Source organism: Mobula hypostoma, chromosome 15 (assembly GCF_963921235.1).
Source record: "Mobula hypostoma chromosome 15, sMobHyp1.1, whole genome shotgun sequence".
NCBI classification, from domain to species: Eukaryota; Metazoa; Chordata; class Chondrichthyes; order Myliobatiformes; family Myliobatidae; genus Mobula; species Mobula hypostoma.
In genome coordinates, this window is record NC_086111.1 from 59,618,240 (window position 1) to 59,638,142 (window position 19,903).

At 42.6% G+C, this 19,903-nt stretch overlaps 1 protein-coding gene across 2 annotated transcripts in view; it reads right to left on the bottom strand.

Moving 5' to 3' along the window:
* zgc:77375 (uncharacterized protein LOC402927 homolog) overlaps positions 1 to 19,903 on the bottom strand; it is a 39,495-nt gene that overhangs the window by 12,138 nt on the left and 7,454 nt on the right. Inside the window, exons 2-4 of one of the 2 annotated variants that reach the window (XM_063068412.1) lie at positions 14,748 to 14,945; positions 8,843 to 8,955; positions 5,088 to 5,181 (exon numbers count right to left, since the gene is read on the bottom strand). In XM_063068412.1, the coding sequence (XP_062924482.1) occupies positions 5,088 to 5,181; positions 8,843 to 8,955; positions 14,748 to 14,945 (405 nt within the window). The remainder of the gene's footprint in view (positions 1 to 5,087; positions 5,182 to 8,842; positions 8,956 to 14,747; positions 14,946 to 19,903) is intronic. The other variant, XM_063068413.1, reaches the window with a different exon arrangement.

The following is a 19,903-nucleotide window of genomic DNA, read 5'->3' on the forward strand; positions in this document are numbered from 1 at the left end:
GAGGTGGTGTTGAGAGACCAGGTGAGATTGTCCATTATGTACATTTCCAGAAACTGGGTGTTTCTAACTCTCTCCACGGAGGAGCCAAGCATGTGCAATGTGGAGGTCAGCCTGCACCTTTCTAAGATCCACAATCATCTCTTTGGTCTCGTCTCTGTTGAGACTCAAGTTGTTGTGCTCGCATCATTCTACCAGTCACCCTACCTCCTCTCTCTACACCGCCTCGTCATCATTGATGAGACCAACCACTCCTGTGTCATCAGCGAGCTGGATGACTCAGTTTGAGCTGGACCTAGCAGTGCAGTCAGGCATCAGCAGTTGGCGTGAGCACAGAGCCCTGTGCAGCGCCGGTCCACAGTGTGGTAGAGCTTAAGATGTTGCTGCCAACTTGGACTGTGGCCTTTCTGTCAAGGAGTCCAGGGTCCAGTTACAGGAAGAGGCGTTGAGATCCAACGAGGACAGCTTACCCACCAGCTTCTGAGGGATGATTGAATTAAATACCAATCAAAGTCAACAGAAAGTATCCTGGAGAGGATATTGATGGGCTCACAGAGTGCATCACTGATGACATCAACTTCTGTGTGGACTGCAACGTTCCCACAAGAACTGTCCTTTGTTATTCAAATAACAAGCCATGGGTGACAAAGGACATTAAGGACATCCTGAACGCTAAAAAGAGGGTGTTTAGAGATGGAAATAGGGAGGAGCTGAGGGCAATACAGAGGGACCTGAAAGCCAGGATCAGGGAGGCTAAAGACAGGTACAGGAGGAAGCTTGAGTGGAAACTCCAGCAGAACAACATGAGAGAGGTCTGGCGGGGGGTGACTAACAACAGCAGACTAGCAACAGAGGAGCGGAAGGCAGTGTAGACAGGGCCAATGAACTTAACCTGTTCTTTAACATATTTGACAGTGTGGCCCCTGCCCATCCCACACATGAGCCATCTGTTGTCAGCCCCCAACCAACACACATTCCACTCTCCCCTCCTACCCCTCCTCACAGTCCCCCACCCTGCTCTCATGACTATACTCCTTCCCCACATGAAACCACCACGGTGGGCGTCACAGCTCTACAGGTGAGAAGACAGCTGAAACGTCTCAACCCAAGCAAGGCTGCAGGACCGGATGGTGTCAGTACCAGGGTGCTCAAAGCCTGTGCCCCTCAGCTCTGTGGAGTACTTCGCCATGTATTCAACCTGAACCTGAGGCTCCGGAGGGTTCCTGTACTGTGGAAGACGTCCTGCCTCGTCCCTGTGCCGAAGACACCGCGCCCCAGCAGCCTCAATGACTACAGACCGGTGGCATTGACCTCCCACATCATGAAGACCCTGGAGAGACTTGTTCTGGAGCTGCTCCGGCCTATGGTCAGGCCACACTTAGATCCCCTCCAATTTGCCTACCAGCCCCGACTAGGAGTTGAGGATGCCACCGTCTACCTGCTGAACCGTGTCTACGCCCACCTGGACAAGCCAGCGAGCACTGTGAGGGTCATGTTTTTTGACTTCTCCAGTGCGTTCAACACCATCTGCCCTGCTCTGCTGGGGGAGAAGCTGACAGCGATGCAGGTGGATGCTTTCCTGGTGTCATGGATTCTTGATTACCTGACTGGCAGACCACAGTACGTGTGCTTGCAACACTGTGTGTCCAACAGAGTGATCAGCAGCACTGGGGCTCCACAGGGGACTGTCTTGTCTCCCTTTCTCTTCACCATTTACACCTTGGACTTCAACTACTGCACAGAGTCTTGTCATCTTCAGAAGTTTTCGGATGACTCTGCCATAGTTGGATGTATCAGCAAGGGAGATGAGGCTGAGTACAGGGCTATGGTAGGAAACTTTGTCACATGGTGTGAGCAGAATTATCAGCAGCTTAATGTGAAAAAGACTAAGGAGCTGGTGGTAGACCTGAGGAGAGCTAAGGTACCGGTGACTCCTGTATCCAGCCAGGGGGTCAGTGTGGACATGGTGGAGGATTACAAATACCTGGGGATACAAATTGACAATAAACTGGACTGGTCAAAGAACACTGAGGCTGTCTACAAGAAGGGTCAGAGCCGTCTCTATTTCCTGAGGAGACTAAGGTCCTTTAACATCTGCCGGACAATGCTGAGGATGTTCTACGAGTCTGTGGTGGCCAGTGCTATCATGATTGCTGTTGTGTGCTGGGGCAGCAGGCTGAGGGTGGCAGACACCAACAGACTCAACAAACTCATTCGTAAGACCAGTGATGTTGTGGGGATGGAACTGGACTCTCTCACGGTGGTGTCTGAAAAGAGGATGTTGTCCAAGTTACATGCCATCTTGGTCAATGTCTCCCATCCACTACATAATGTACTGGGTGGGCACAGGAGTACATTCAGCCAGAGACTCATTCCACCGAGATGCAGCACTGAGCATCATAGGAAGTCATTCCTGCCTGTGGCCATCAAACTTTACAACTCCTCCCTTGGAGGGTCAGACATCCTGAACCAATAGGCTGGTCCTGGACATATTTCATAATTTACTGGCATAATTTACATATTACTATTTAACTATTTATGGTTCTATTACTATTTATTATTTATGGAGCAACTGTAACAAAAACCAATTTCCCCCGGGATCAATAAAGTATGACTATGACTATGACTAAAGTATCCTGGTATATGAGGCACCATTTTCTAAGTAGAACAGGACGGAGTAGAGTGCAGAGGTTATGGCATCACCAGAGGACCAATTTGAGCAACAAGTGAACTGTAAAGGGTCCAATTTAGCAGGCAGATGTGACTTAATGTGACCCACAACCAGCCGCTCAAAGCACTTTGTTATTGTTGAGGCCAGTACCACTGGACAGTAACCATTGAGACAGGAACGGTCACCCTCTTGAGCACTGGGATTATGGTGGCCATCTTGAACCCTGAGGGGACAGTGGACTATTCCAGAGAGATGTCTGTTAGAATCTCTGTTATCTGGGCTGCACAATCTCTCAGCACCCAAACAGGTACATTATTAGGCCCCGCAGCCTTTTGTGGGTTGACTCTGGTTAGAGTCTTCCTCACATCAGCTGTGGCCAGACAAGAATGCCTGCTCCTCGGGAGAACGGGGAAGGGGGGATAGCGAGGGGGGGGCCCTTCCTCACCGGCACATCATTCCGTACATCTAACTGAGTGTAAAAGGCATTTAGCCCATCAGGGAGAGAAGCATCTCTGTCGTTGAGATTTACACTCTAGGGTGTACATTGATACCATGATGCCTTTCATGTATCACTACCTCATATGTGGGTTTCAAAGTCCTCAGATTGCATTGCAGTGTGACCTTGCAGCTGTTGTCTATCAGCTGAGGGATTCCCAACTCTTTTATGCCATGGATCCCTACCATTAGCTAAGCAGTCTGCAGACCCCAGGTTGGGAACCCCTGGTCTAGTGGAAGGCTACTCCATTTTCCATTAACTCAGCACAATACTGTTGATGACCCCTGGAAAGCCCCTGCCTTAAAATGTCCGGCCTCAGACTGCCACTCAGGATGAACTGAAGGAGCTGGCTGCAGGGCATAGGCAGGTGTGCTGCTCGAGAGATCATGACGGGATTGTGAATGGTTGCCTCCGTGGTAGGTGAGGACACAAGGAGGCAGAAGTGGAATACCATGGCACCCATTATGGGTGTCGCTGCCAAGCAGTGCATCTCTAAGTGCTAATGCATGGAGATCGGTGTTTGCATTTGCCAAAGGATGGAATACATCTTTTTGTTCAATTTTACTTTTTTTTAAAAAAAGAGTTCGAAATCAGCATTAGCACATAAAAATACATTGTTGTAGCAAATTAAATCAATGTTATAGGAATATTAATAAGATTTTGTTTTTAGCAATACAATTAAGAACTTAATGGGGAGTTAACTTATGGCCCATTACATGATACAACGCTGGCTTTGCATCTATACTGGTTGCTCCAACCTAATGTTACATGGGTTTTACTTCAATGTGATCTGGGTGAACACTATTACTGAAGGGAATGCTACTTTAATGTGTTTGTGCTGAATTTTTAGGCCACTCCATTATTCCATCTTCCTTTGAAGGTGTTACAGTAACATTGCAATTACACTCAGTGGGCACTTTATTAGGTATACAGGTACATCAGCTCGTTAATGCAAGTAGCTGACTAGCCAATCATGTGGCAGAAACTCAATGCATAAAAGCATGCAAGCATGGTCAAGAGGTTCATTTGTTGTTCAAACTAAACATTAGAGTGGTAAGAAAAAAATGTGATCCAAGTGATTTTGACCATAGGATGATTGTTGGTGCCAGATGCGGTGGTTTGAGTATCTCAGAAACTGCTGATCGCCTGGGACTTTCACGCACAGTAGTATCTAGAGTTGGGGAGAATGGTGTGAGAAACAAAAGGCATCCTGTGAGCAGCAGTTCTGTGGGTGAAAATGCCTTTTAATGAGAGGGGTCAGAGGAGAAATGGCCAGACTGGTTCAAGCTGATGGTAACTCAAATAACCATGGTTACAACAATAGTGTGCAGAAGGTCATCTCTAAATGCACTACATATCAAACCTTGAAATGGATGGGCTACAGGAGCAAAAGACGTCAAACACACACTCTGTGGCCAGTTTATGCCTCCTGTACCTAACAAAGTGACCATTGAGTGTATAAAATACAGACACTGCTATGAAAGGCTCCAAGCTGTTTTGTGAAAAGAGAACTTTCACGCAATACAGGTAGCTTAGCACACTGCAGTGTCAGAAAAGCTTACAATGATCAATGCAATAGAGGCTGCTGAACTTTTCCATAGGTTCCACTGGTTAGCAAGTGGCTTAGTAGCTGCAGAAACATTAAACATTTAAGTAATAACAAATATTAGAATTCTATAATTTTGTTTTGTAACTACCAATAATTTAATAACTTTGCTAACAATGTGATCATTTGCTAACCTTGGCAAATAGGCGTAAATCTAATTAGTAAGAGGAATGTGCAATAAATTTGCCACACGTTCACACAAAGAAACTCAGAATAATTAAGAAAAAAAATTACATCTTCAACGTTTAAAAAAAGTGTCCATTTGGAGCAATCATCAGTAACTGAAACTAACAAGCTTAAGTAAAACCAACACTTACCGACAATTTAGGCTTTCTATCATGATCCATCATATCCAGTAAGGGAAATGCCTCACGCAACATTTCTATGGTAATAACACGAGTAAAACCAATACTGGTCTGGGAGTTAAGAATCATAATTTTAGTTAGAATAAAATGCAAATAGCTAACAGTGAACTTTCCCCAGAGTGCCAGAAGTAGGAAGGGGGAGGGAATGTCATCTAAGTGACACTTTTTAAATAACTGTTGTGATCTGAGTGACTTGGATAGAAAAACTTCAATATTAAATCATGAATCTCCAAAATAAAACTTTTTAAAAGGAAGAACCGTGAAATGTCAGTGGATTGTTCAGGTGGTGGTGAAGAGTACCAGTTGTGGTGACTAGAGCTGGGTACAGCCTGGTGAGAAAGTGTACAACACCATAACTGTAATAAAGGTTTTACAAGCAGATTTCCATTGACTCTCAGAAATTCCCCAGGATCTCTGTCCACCTCCAATTTTGGCCTCTTGCAGACTTCCATTGCTACAAACCTGTTGGCTATGTCTTGAGCTTTGTAGTTGCTTCCTAAATTTCTCTAATTTTCTTTTGAACCTCTCCCAACAATTTAAATATTGCGTGCCTCAGTGTCACACCTGGCTTAATAAATTCCCATTAAGAACCTTGAAATGTTTTAACCCCAAGACCAAAGTCACTTTGTATGTCCAAAGTAAAAGGTGCCTATATACAGCAATGATTGAGAACTAAAGTTAAAAGCCTTAGTTATTCTCAAAATTCACAGAGGCTATAAAAATCTTTTCTTCCCTCCACTTTTTCCTGTGGTGCAGCAGTGCTAGTCGAAAAAAAAATAACAGTTTATGTTAGTTGGAGGGAGAAAGGAGTCAGATGAAAATCCGAGGTTGTTGTGGCAAAGACTGGTGGGCAAATGGTCAGAGGGTATCTATGGAGTCATAGCCACATCAGTGAAACAAGACCAATATGAGCATGATCACTCCAGATGAGAAGACAAAACGGAACATTAAGGATCAAGGCCTTGGGTTCCTGTGAAGTGCCTCAGGTGGGAATTGGTGCTGTGACTAGAGCAGGTAGTAAATCTCTGGTCAGGGCTATTTCCAGTGTTGGATGCCGAACCGGTTCATGGGTTTTGCTGGCAGGAAGAAACATTATGCAGCTGGTATCAACCATGTGTTAAATGCAGATTGACACCATGTATACTGCATGTCTAGCAGCTTTGTGCATGTACATCACACATACTGCGGACCAGGATTACTATCTGTGCATTAAGCAATCTCAGTACTCAACACTTGTCAGGCTCAGATGTTGCTGACAAGTTTCAAAATACTTTTAAAATGCACAGACTGCACACAAAGAGAATACCACATTTAAAAAAAAAACAGAAAATGTTATTCAGCTGGGAAATGTCCTTATTATTTTGGGATTTGCCTTTGAAAGAGAATGGAGATGATATCATTCTGTGAAGTTGTCACGTTCACAATAGCTGTGCTCAGACTGAAGCTTCCATTTTCTTATTGAGATACCACACAGCATAGATCCCTCTGGCTCTTTGAGCTGCACCGCCTAGCGACCTCTTCCCCCCCCAACCCACCCCCCACCCCCGATTTAACCCTAGCCTAATCACGGGACAATTTACAATGGCCAATTAACCTACCAACCAGTACATCTTTGGACTGTGGGAGGTACTGGAGCACCCAGAGGAAACACACGCAGTCACAGGGAGAACGTACAAACTCCTTACGGGCAGCGTCAGGAATTGAACCCGGGTCGTCGGTACCAGAAAGCATTGTGTTTCTCAATCTACATCAGTAATTTTCATCTTATTCATTTATATGCTTGTCATTTGAATTACAACTTTTGCCTCAATGACCACCAAATAAAGCATTTGAAGTTCTAAAAAACTTTTATGTGCAAAAGAGAAATTTGTCAACATTCTCTTACCATTTTCTTAGTTAGCAATAGAATAATATATTCCCACACATTGTTTCAAAATCATATCAAATTCCTGCAACTTTTTTAAAAAAAACAGAAGTAGTCTGAGAAAAGGTCAGTCTGTAACCTTTGTTGGGATAACTGGGATAATGTTTCTCTGAGAAAAGCAATGTGTTTGCTAGTGTCAGTAAATAACTGAAGGAGCTCACCCACTGAGCGGAGAAGTTACTGATCCTAACACTCCATCAGCACTTTTGAGGTAAATTGCAGAAACTCACATAGAGAAGCTAATAAGAGGCAAGTTTCCAAATAGTTCTGCTCACAAGGAAGTTTTATTGCAACTCTTCCAGGTTTACCACCTCAAACGTTTTAGCGATGTTCTTGCATTTATATGCTAACTTTCACAGGGCTGAGGTGTTTTCCTGTAGTTTTGAAGGCCAGTATATCTTGGGCCGTGTCTCGAAACCTAGGCAGCCTTGCTAAAACTCTGGATGAGTGTGTTTGGAGGTGCCAGGGAGGATTCTTCTGCTGGGGCCAATGGGCAAGTGGTTGATTGGCAGTGTATTCCTACTACTGTTACGCCAAAGCTTCTGTGTACTTCAGCTATACTTTATTCGGAGTTTGAAGAGATTTGGTCTGTCAAAGAATCCTACAGAGCATTGTGACTGGATGCATCACAGTCCGACATGGAAGCACCAATGCACAGGATCGTAAAAGGATTCAGAATGTTGTAGATGCAGCCAGCTACATCATGGGCACAAGCCTTCCCAAAAAAAATATGGTGCCTCAAGGTGGCATCAGTAAGGACCCTCAGCATCAAGGACATACCCTCTTCTCATTACTACCATCAGGAAGACTGAAGACCGATGCTCAGTGTTTTACGAACAGCATCATATCCTCTGCCATCAGATTTCTTTACGATCTATGCACCCACGAACACTACCTCACCAGATTCATTCCTCCCCAGTCCTTTCCCTTTCCTGCCCACCTGGCTTCACCTATCACCTTCCAGCTATCCTCCTCCCTCACCCCCAACGTTTTTATTCTGATGTTTTGCCCCTCCCTTTCCAGTCTTAAAGCAAGGTCTCAGTCCAAAACGCCAACAGTTTAATCATTTCCATAGATGCTACCTGACCTGCTGTACGTGTTGCTTTGGATTTCCAGCTCTGCAGAATCTCGTCTTTATGATTTATTCCCTCACTATTCATTCCTGTTTTGCACTATTTAATTGTCTTAATTGTAACTTATTTCTTACGCCTGTGTTGTACTGCTGCCACAAAACAATACATTTCATGATTAAGTCAGTGATAATGAACCAGATTCCGATTCTGGATTATTTTGTAGATCCTGTACCTGCCTCATGCTCACCTTTCCTAACAGCTTTGTATCTACAAAAAGATAGGAAAGGACAGTGTAATGCATCATTGAACAAGAATGTAGACTAGCTAAGGGCCAGTTGTCATCCCATGTAACCACCTGCCAGGATAAAAATGATCACTTGATTCCTTTTCCGTTTCCTGTCTGCAAACCAATTCTTAGTTCTTGCAACACTCCAACCCCATTAGCCCTGGTTTTGTGTAACAACCCTTTGTATAGCACCTTATTAAGTGCCCTTTGATAAAACACAGTAGTGATTCCTTTTTATACCCCCAAGTAGCTATATCTTCAAAAATGTTAAAATATCAGAACTGAATCGAATATGTAAAGCTCTGCTCCCCACACACTTTCAAGATGCTCTTTGTAGATGTTCAGAGTTCATAGACTAAAAGACACACACACAAAATAAAAATACTTGCTGCAATGATTCTGGCAATTTTCTCAAAAAGGATACCTTTTAGCGATGTCCATGACTGGCCCCTGCCCAGACACCAGAACACTCTTGTCATGGTAGCGTTTAAACATCTGGAGTGGACTGTGAGACATCATAACCTGGTCCTGGGAAATCTGCAAGATATATACAAAATAAAATTAATGAGTATCTTACAGCAAAATCTTAAATTTTGCAAATTAGCTCATTCAAATTAACTTCCTTCTCTCACAACAATGAAAGAGTATCAAAATCTTTAAACGAGCTACATTCCCTTTATTGGCCCCATGCCCTACAATATGCATGAATTTCTTTTGTGCAGTAGAATATTATTAACTCTCAAACTTTTTCATTCTACAAACTAATTTGCGAATTGGTACGAGTTCACTTTTGGTTAGGTCTCCATTAAGAGTTGGGCTTAGCCTAGTTAAAGTATCTATACTGAAGGTTCCCCTGAAGGAGATTGCCTTCACCTTATCCGTCCCAGTTAAACCAATGGAGTTCCTTAAACACTAGAAAGTGGGCAATACTGGAGATCCAAAGCATCACACACAAAACGCTGCAGGAATTCAGCAGGCCAGGCAGCAGCTATGGAAAAGAGTAAACAGGCAACATTTCGGGCTAAGATCCTTCTTTAACTGCCCTTCATTGGATCAGAAATTCTGTACTGTCTGTTCCCTATACTGTATGCGGGATTGCTCTGATTAGACTAAAATAACAAAACCGTGACTATGTGATTAGTGCAGAGATTTTCGATAAAAATCAGGCAGCCAGTTTACTAACATGTTTTGAAACAAAAATAATTACATTCTAATTTAACGTTAATTCTAAGCAATGTATTTAAATTGTTTCATAAGCTAATAAATTAATATCTACATATTGCTATTTAACATGTGAATCAAAACAATCTTCCTCTTCCTTATACTTGGACGATAAATCCCGTATACAACTCTGACTGGCTGGATCGCTGTACAAAGTCAAAGGAAGTTTCAGAGAGTTGTAACATTAGTCAGCTCCATTATGAGCACTAGCCGCCATCGTATCCGGGTTAACTTCAAGGAGCGGCGTCTTAGGAAGGCAGCGTCCATCATCAAGGACCACCCAGGGCATGCCTTCATCACACCAATATCATCAGGGAGGAGGTACAGAAACTCAAGGCACACACCCAGCGATTCAGGAATAGCTTTTTCCCCCTCTGCCATCCAAATGCTAAATTGAACCCATGAACCCTACCTCACTACAATTTTTATTTCTGTTTTTTGTTTTACACCACTTATTTTAACTTAACTATTTAATGGACATATATACTTAATGTAATTCAGTTCTTTTCTCTGTATTTATTTATCAGGTACTTCATTGTACTGCTGCCGACATATGCCGGTGATATTAAACCTGATTCTGATTCTTTTTACATTACAACTGAGGTAACAATATCCAATGTGGGTCCTACTACTATCAGCTCTGTAACACCCGGCACAGATGTCTAGGGATTTGTTTGTTTCTTTCTGGAAACGATGTGGAACAGGCCACCCTGCAAGCCACCTATTTCACACTAGCCTAACAGTTGAATGGCGGTGGTAGTAGGATTGGCATAAAAATTTTGCCGATAGACGCTGCACTGAGGACAGTCACAGATTGCAAAGGCCTGGTGTCTTTCTGATCAGCGAGTTTGTTTTATTTTTACAATTGACCGGTCACTGGGCAAGGAATGTTTGCAATATACATGCACACACTGTCAGAAGACTCCCAACAGGTTTTCATCTCCACTGATAAATCTTCCTACGCTTCCCCTTTTATACCTTTTATTTCCTACCAGCTTGGATTGCTTACTCTGTCATAGGGACAAAATGTTAAGTTCTTAGATGCCTAGTAACTTCTGTCTCTCCAACACGATGAGTATCAAACATTGTAGGTCGCTGGTCCTCTTAACACTTCTTACTTCAAATTTTCACATTTGGATTGTAAAGCTGAAATAAGATGAGGGCCAACTCTGTAAATGACTTGTCCCAGAGTAAAACATCATGTGAACGTAGTAAAGAGAAAGGATAATTTACTGTTCTCCCAACACTTTCTGAAAGAACAAACACACACTCACTGGGTGGATATAATATTCGAGTAGTTTTGCTGCAAGGGTGACATGGAATCACAGAAATAATATCGTTACAGAATGAAGATGGCCATTCAGCTCATCAATTCAGTACTAGCTCAATACAGAATAATCCAGCTAGTCCTTCTCTCCCATAGCTCTGCAGATTCAGTCTTCACTAAAGATGGTATACCGTCAGTTTGTGCCATCACAAATGGTGTTATTCCTTTAAAGCGATTACCATTGGAAGTTTAGCTTTGTGCATCCATTCTCAAAACAGAACTGGAGTGGTTTAGCAAGCAAAAAAAAACTTTTTTTTTCCAGATTGCTGCTAAACACCAACAGGCTATTCCACCAATTCCTCTCCTCCCAGAGTTGCCCATCACTGTATTTCAAGCCTCTCTCTAGTCTTCAAAAAAAAAAGCTCACCCAATTTTCAGAACTCCAGTCCCACTGTAGCTCTGTGTTGTCTATCTATTCATTTATTGACATACAGTGTGGACTCGGCCCTTCCACTCCACCCAGCAATCTCCCAATTTAATCCCAGACTAATCGGTGACAATTTACAATGACCAATTAACCTCCTAACCGGTACTTTCTTGGACCGGACTGTGATAGGAAACCGGAGCACCCGGAGAAAACCCATGTGGTCACGGGGAGAGCGTCCAAACTCCTTACAGACAGCGGCGAGAATTGAACGCCGGTAGCTGGTACTGAAAAGTGTTGTGCTAACCACTCCGTAACCATGCCACCCCTGTAGAAGTACTGACTCTGTAAGAGGTCGAAACCCTCCAGTTAAACTGCTTCAGAGGAAATACTTTTTTTTTCCATTCCGAGGATGTGCACGTGAATCCTGTGGCTTTCCTGAGAGCAAAAAAAAAGTCATACTTGTGAAGATCCAAGTGTAACCTATAGGTTGCTAGCAGCAATCTGCTGAAATAAAGTGAACAAATTAAGTGCATGCAAAACAGCAATACTATTTTTAATTGTTTTAAAACCAAGCTGTAAAGATCAGCTACATTTTCTAGTATTTATCTTGGAAGTACAAATAAGACACTAAAAATGCACTACAAATTAGTCACATCTCTTTTATTAATATTACTCCACACAATATTCAACCTTCATTTACCCAATAAGTACACACAATACAACATGACATTGCATATTCTGTATGTATTATGCTGATTAAGCAATGACTTTATGCTCTATTTACCACATACCATAAATAGAAATTAGATTTTGGGCTAAATAACTAATAATTCTCTCTGGTGCTCTGTGGCTCACTAACACTTTAGCTACTGAACTCTAATCCAACTCGAACCAGCACACCGACCCCTATTCCTCACCATGGACACCGACATTTGCAGTCTCAATGGTTGGACTAAATTTATTCAAGCTAAGTTTAAAAAAAAATGAAGAGGGGTTGATAAGTAACGTTTTTTTGTGTGCCATACTCTGCCAGAGCCTCGGCGACCACTTTTCAAGTGGCTGTCTTGGAGGAAAGATTCTGTGAGTGGTGCCTCACGTCCTTCTCACAGTGCAGTTTTTTTTTTACGAGGCCGAGTTGCGAGCCAGACACTCAACCCGACAGGGATGGAAAGCGTGCCCGGGAGCAGCCCGACTGGGTTCGAACTCAGGAACCTTCGCTCCGGAGTCCGGCGCTGACATCACTGCGCCACCAGCCGGTAACTAGAAATTTTAAAAAAGAAAACAAAAAGCTGTCTAACAGGAGGACCAAGGTACCAGAATGTGTACATGAGAGTGTGTGAAATATTATACACGAAATCAGAAAATTAAAACCTACTCCAGCCGCCAAAGGTGGTGGACTAGAGTAGCAAGGCTGAGGTTGGAGTTGGTGAGGGAATCTCATTAAAGGACGGAAATATAGGTGCAGTCCCTTGTATGCTAAATGCAACTGCTATCATTGGCATATTTCTATCAAATTAAAGGATTCAGACCTTAACAGCAGGTTTGTTTTTCTGATGACTTTCACCCATAAAATACACTCCTTCCAAAATCAGTGTCAAGTGTCCTTCCTATAACTCTATGACTATGAAAATCAGGACTACATTTATTGCCATCTCAAATCAAAAACAATATTCCAATCTGCCTTGTTCAATCTCATTTGCTTGATATCTGAGTGTGTTTTTTTTAGACTAGCCTGCATCCATCACCTTCCCATCTGTACGATGCTTTTTGAAAAGGTAGATCATGTCACCCTATTTGTGCCTAAAGCAAAACTTGCAAAATTGGCTTCCCAAATCTATTTCCATTATGCTACCAGCCACAACTTAAGAGCAGGTCCATACATTTTACAATACCTCAAGGAGTGTCCTCGAGGCATCACTTTCAACCAATCCCAAGTCAAAACTTTGACCATTAGCTGACAAGAAAGTTACAAATTCTATAAAATATTTGCCAAATTAGATGCCTCTGTCCCAGAATTTATCTTCAACTTTTCATCACCACACTTCGTTCATCAGATCAGAATACTGGGCTCCCAGTTTGTGCTTCCCCACAGCTCATTAACCTGCTGGATATTCAACAGCATATAATGTGACTTCATGTTCGATCAGCCTCTCTATGCCCTTGAATGGTCACCAATCCTCCACTTGTGTGTTAGTCACATGCGGTAGCAAAAACAGCTGAGTGGAGTTTGAGATTAATTCATTTAACGTGAACTTAATTGAATCTTAACTGAATTTTATAGGAGCACCATTGGGAGCACCCTGACAAGCTGCAACGCTGGTACGGGAACAGCCAAGCATTCGACTGGAAGTCCCTACAAAGGTCTGTGAGAACAGCTGAGAGGATCGCAGGGGTCTGCCTACCATCCAGCCGAGATAGTTATCAGGAGTGCTGCATACACAGGGCCCTTAGCATTATCAGGGATCCCACCCATCCATCCAGCATCCTCTTTGACTTTCTACCATCAGACAGGAGACTCCAATGCATAAAAACAAGTATGGTCAGGATGAGAAACAGTTTCTTCCTCCTGGCCATTAGGCTTCTGAACTCCCTGCCGCATCGCATTTGAAGTGTCACCAATTAATCAGTTCTTTTCCTTACAATATTTATGTACTTTGTTTATTTATGTGTAATTCATTTTATCCTCACTTTCATAAGTTATTGTGTGTTACATGTACTACTGTGCTCCTGGTCGAGAGAAACATTGTCTTGTTTGACAGTATACACGTATATATTTACATGACAATAAACTTGACTTGACGTACCAGGCAGAAGGCCAGGCTGGCACAGACTAGATGGGCTGAAAGGCCTATTTCTGTGCTATAGCACTGTACAACTATGATCTAGCAGCAAAGAGATTGCTCATATATGTAAGACCAAACCCATTGACCAAATGAAGGAGTTATCCACTTTGTTCCCCAAGATCTTCCCCCCCCCAATTAACAAAAACAGGTAACTGTGTAAAAACACATCACATGTGCACTTAAATAGGAATTGTATATAGTGTTTCCCTTACCAACTTCCATGTGCCACCAATGCTATGTATACTTGAAGACTACATGTAAGAACTACTATGTTCACCAAAACATTTGAACTCTGGTCGTAATAAGTAGCAACAATAGGAACATGATCCCTGGAGCCAAAGGGTGAAATTATGGAGACTAACTAAATCAAATGACTTTAGAACAAACACAAGGCAAAAGCCAAGTTTAATAATGGAAAGAGGGGACTATTAGCGACCAGTGAACGGTAGCGTTTTTATTTACAGGAAACATGAACATCACTGTAAAGGCGACAAGTCCTAACCCGATTGGTTAAATCCACAAGACCCACACATTTCAACACCTTTAAAGTGCACCAATCCGAGGTACTTACTTTCACTCCCAATACTCTAGTTAGCTGGTCAGCTTTTGTTTGCCGGACACAATTTCCTGAATTTGTGACAAATACAACAGGTATTAAAAACTCCCCCTTGGGATTCACTATCTTCTTGAAAGCTTCCCTGGCGGCCGGTATGGGTGTTTTTCCTCTCACCAACACTCCATCAATGTCAACAAGGAGGCCAAAGGTGGGCTAGAAAATGGAGCACATGAAAAGTTACGAAAGTCTTCAACAATGTCTTGGGATGTCCAACAGGAAAACTAAAAACAAATTCTAATTACAAACAGATCATCCATGATCTATATAGTTTTTATAAATGAGATGAGGTATCTCAGTTACTACCAGACCATTAAAAGTGGAACTGGGTTAGCCTTAAGCATTTGGAAATAATCATATGAAACTTTTTAAATGGATGTATATGCTTAAGGGTTTAATAATACATTTTGAAACAATATCTCAAATGCTTCAGTAATGTATAACACCTTCACATGACTAGTTCATCCACAAAATTAAAATTCCTATACTTATTATGTAATATTGTAGTATGCCTCTTTGGAGAATCACATATTCCTCCAGCAAAAATGAGTTATCAGCAGATATTAGATGTGGGGCAGCACGGTAGCCTAGTGGTTAGCACTTTGCTTTCCAGTACAGGCGACCCAAGTTCAATTCCCCCCACTGCTTGTAAGGAGTTCGTATGTTCTCCTTGTGACTACATAGCTTTCCTCCCACAGTCCAAAGATGTAGATTAATTCGTCATTGTAAATTGTCCCGTGATTGAGCTGGGGTTAAATCAGTGGGGTGCTGGGTGGCATGGCTCAAAAGGTCACTCCATGCTGTATCTCAATAAATAAATGATCAAATATATGGTTGACCAAACAAATTGAAAGGGTTATCCTGGCTAAGGACAATGTAGATATGAAAGTAAGCTGGGATGGAATGGGAGGGAATGCTAACAAAGTGGCCAAAATAATCAACTCAATTAGGTTAAATTGGCAATATTGATGATATGATAGAACTGGTATCAAACTTAATATTGAATTGACTTTATTTCTTACATCCTTCACATACTTGAGTAAAAATCTTTATGTTACGTCTCCATCTAAACGTGCAATGTGCATTCATAGTAATTTATAATAAATAGAATAGTCAATGAAATGTACAAATACACTCAAATTAGCGTGAGTTACTCAGTCTGATGGCCTGGTGGAAGAAGCTGTCCCGGAGCCTGCTGGTCCTGGCTTGTATGCTATGGTACCGTTTCCTGGATGGTAGCAACTGGAGTAGATTGTGGTTGGGGTGACTCGGGTCCCCAATGATTCATCGGACCCTTTTAAATGTCCTCAGTCATGGGAAGTTCACAACTACAGATGCGTTGGGCTGTCCGCACCACTCTCTGCAGAGTCCTGCGACTGAGGGAAGTACAGTTCCCATACCAGGCAGTGATGCAGCCAGTCAAGATGCTCTCAGTTGTGCCCCTGTAGAAAGTTCTTAGGATTTGGGGGCCCATACCAAACTTCCTCAACTGTCTGAGGTGAAAGAGGAGCTGTTGTGCCTTTTTCAGCACATAGCTAGTGAAAAAGGCACAACAGACCACGTGAGGTCCTCGGTGATGTGGATGCTGAGGAACTTGAAGCTGTTTACTCTCTCAACCCCAGATCCATTGATGTCAATAAGGGTTAGCCCGTCTCCATTCCTCCTGTAATCCACAACCAGCAGCTCTGTTTTTGGGACATCGAGGGAGAGGTTGTTTATTGACACTGCTGTGTTAGAGAGATGACTTCTTCCCTGTAGGCCACCTCATTATTGTTTGAGAATTAGGCCAATCAATGTAGTGTTGTTGGCAAATTTAATTAGCAGATTAGAGCTGTGGGTGGCAACACAATTATGGGTATACAGGCAGTAAAGGAGAGGATTTAGTACACAGCCCTGAGGGGCACCTGTATTGAGGGTTAGAGGGGCAAAGGTGAGGGAGCCCACTCTTACCACCTGCCGACGATCTGACAGTCCAGGATCCAGCTGCACAAGGCAGAGGTCTCTGAGCTTCCTGTCAAGCCTGGATGGAATTATGGTGTCGCATGTTGAACAGCAGTCCAACAGCAGCATTCTCACATAAGCATCCTTCTTCTCCAGATGTGTAAGGACAGTAAGGAGAACAGTGGCCATTGCGACGTTAGTTGTGTCGGTAGGCGAATCATAAGGGGTCTAATTTGGCTGGTAGCAAGCTGCAGATGTAACCCTTGACCAGCCTTTCAAAGCATTTGCTTATTATTGAGTGCTCACACATGTTCACTCCTGGTACAAAGTATGCCACACAGAATGCTGGATTTTTCTAAACCACCTGTATGTGACACTTCCAACCCTGGAAAAACGTAAATACAATTCACAAGTGAGAAAATGAATTCAATTATCCAAACTAGCATAAAAGTTAAAAAATGATGAAATTTACTAATAGCATTTAAACTTCAACAAGCAATTGTGGTTGTAAGGATTACTGTCATATTCTTAATGTCATGCAAATCTGCTCTTTTGTCAGGAGCCTGGATTTAGAATCAAGTTATGTTGCACATAAACAGGTCCTTCATCCTTCTTCCCCTTTGCCAACATCAGCTCATCCCATATGGAGCCCTTGGCCAGAGCACTACCTAATGTGCTACAAGCTCTTGAAGAGCAGGTGCCTTTGTTCCAGCATCCCGAAACAGACGCTTTATTCTGAGCTCGGAGGAGGAGGGGTTGCCAGGCGAATGAAGGAAAAGATTCAAGGATGTGATGAAAGCCTCCCGAATGAAATGCAACATCCAAACTCGTTCCCGTTCATCTCCGGCCCACGGTTGGTCAAGGTGGAGAAGAAGCATTCCAAATGGTACAAAGAACATCGAGTCCACACACAAGGGGGAAATTATATGTCCTGCCCTGGCAGTGGAAGAATTTGCGGTTCCCACACTGTCCTCATTAGCCATCTCGTAACCCACAAAACTAGAGTAGTAGCAAGTTATTCTCGAACCTGAGGAACTGCCTAAGAAGACCGCAAATCTCTCATCAATTTCATTCTGGTTTTAGCACACACTAGTGCTCTCTTTCCAGAACCAGCTGTTCTATTTGTTTTCAAAGCCCAGTGATATCCCTTCAATTGCTTGCAAACCTTAATATTTAGCACCTCTGAAACAATAACTCACTAGTTCGCACCCTTAATTTCTCCCCTCAGTAGGTCCCATGTATATGTGCTGCAGTGAGCATCACAGTCCATAGTATTCTAAGCCCAAAATAAATGTTGTCATTGAAATACTGTACATACGTGTAACCGTATACAACCGAGATTCTTTTTTGTGAGCATGCTCAGAAAAACATTGAACGATCAACCAAGAGTGCAGAAGACAACAAGCTGTGCAAATGCAAATATAAATAAATAGCAATAAATAGCGAGAATATGAAATAACAAGATAAAGAGCCCCTAAAGTGAGATCATTGGCTGTGGGAACTTCTCAATGGATGACTGTAGTTATCCCCTTTTATTCAAGAGCCTGATGGTTGAGGGGTAGTAGCTGTTCTTGAACCTGGTGGTACGAGACCTGAGGCTCTTGTACCTTCTGCCCGATGGCAGCAGTGAGAACAGTGCATGGTCTGGGTGGTGGGGATCTCTGATGATGGATGCTGCTTTCCTATGACAGCGTTTCACGTAGATGTGCTGAATGGCTGAAAGAGTTTTACCTGTGACGTACTGGGCCAAATCCACTACCTTTTGTAGGTATTTCTATTCGAGAGCATTGGTCTTGCCATATCAGGCTGTGATGCAGCCAGTCAATACACTCCCCACTACACATTTATGGAAGTATTCCATAAGAATTATAATACACAGCACTATATGTTCAATACAACCCATGGAAAACGTTTTTGTGAAACAAAACAATATCTAGTTGTGTTTTTTTATTGAAAGCTATTTCACTCAAAATAGTTAAATAACTTCAGCTGAAAAATCAAATTATCTCTGCTATTGAATCAGTAGCAATGCTATTACGCACAATGGTCTGATTTACTTTAAGACGAATGCCTCGCGGTGGGTGCAATCAGGCAGATGAATCAATCTGACTTGAGCCACTCTATTATGTTTTTCTGTTAGTTTGCTGTCATTTAACAGGCACACCAGTCAGAACAGATTTATCTTCTCATTTTGTGTGCAGATGATCAGAGAGACCGATTTTCATGCACAGATGAAACTGTATTTAGTAATCAGATAAAGTCTAGCGGTTTAGACAATTGGATACTTCTCCTAAAACAGAAATCTCCAGATTTAAAATTTCTGATTGTCAATAGTCTCAACCAGCAATTTCTTGTTCATTTATATTACAACTTATTCACTTTGAAGGGTACAAAAGTGTGGATTATTCAGCACAGAAGCAGAAATTCACAGCTAACCCACTTTATTTATAAAAGTAACATTCTCATATAAAATGGACCCATTTTCAGCTTTCTTCACAATTACAGAGTTACAAGTTGGCAAACTCTCTGCTGGGAAAAATAAAACAAATACAAGAGTTAAAGTACATATATGTCACCATACACAACCCCGAGATTCATTTTCTTGTGGGCGTACTCAATAAATCTATAGAATAATAACCTAACAGAATCAATGAAAGACCGCACAACTTGGGCATTGAGCCAAGGTGCAGAAGATAACAAAATGTGGAAATACAAAAAGAAATAATAAAGTATAAATTATCTGATGACACTGTGAATGTGATGTGGCAGGGAGGTCAGAAGCCTAATGGCCTGAGGGAAGAAGCTGTGTCCAATCCTGATCATTCGTGCTTTTATGCATCAGAGTCCCCTGCCTGATGGTAGAAAGTCAAAGAGGATGCTGGATGGATGGGCGAGATCCTTGATAATATTAAGGGCCCTGCATATGCAGCGCTCCTGATAAATGTCCCCGATGAATGGTAGGGAGACCCCTATGATCCCCTCAGCTGTTCCCACAGTCCTTTGTAGGGACTTCTGGTCCGATGTTCTGCTGCTCCCATACCAGGTGGGGAAGCAACTTGTCAGGATGCGCTCAATGTAAAATCCAGTTAAGATGTGGGATGAGGTGGCAGGGAAAGCCTCGCTTGCCTCAGTTCCCTTGGGAGGTGGAGGCACTTCTGCTCCTTCTTATTCAG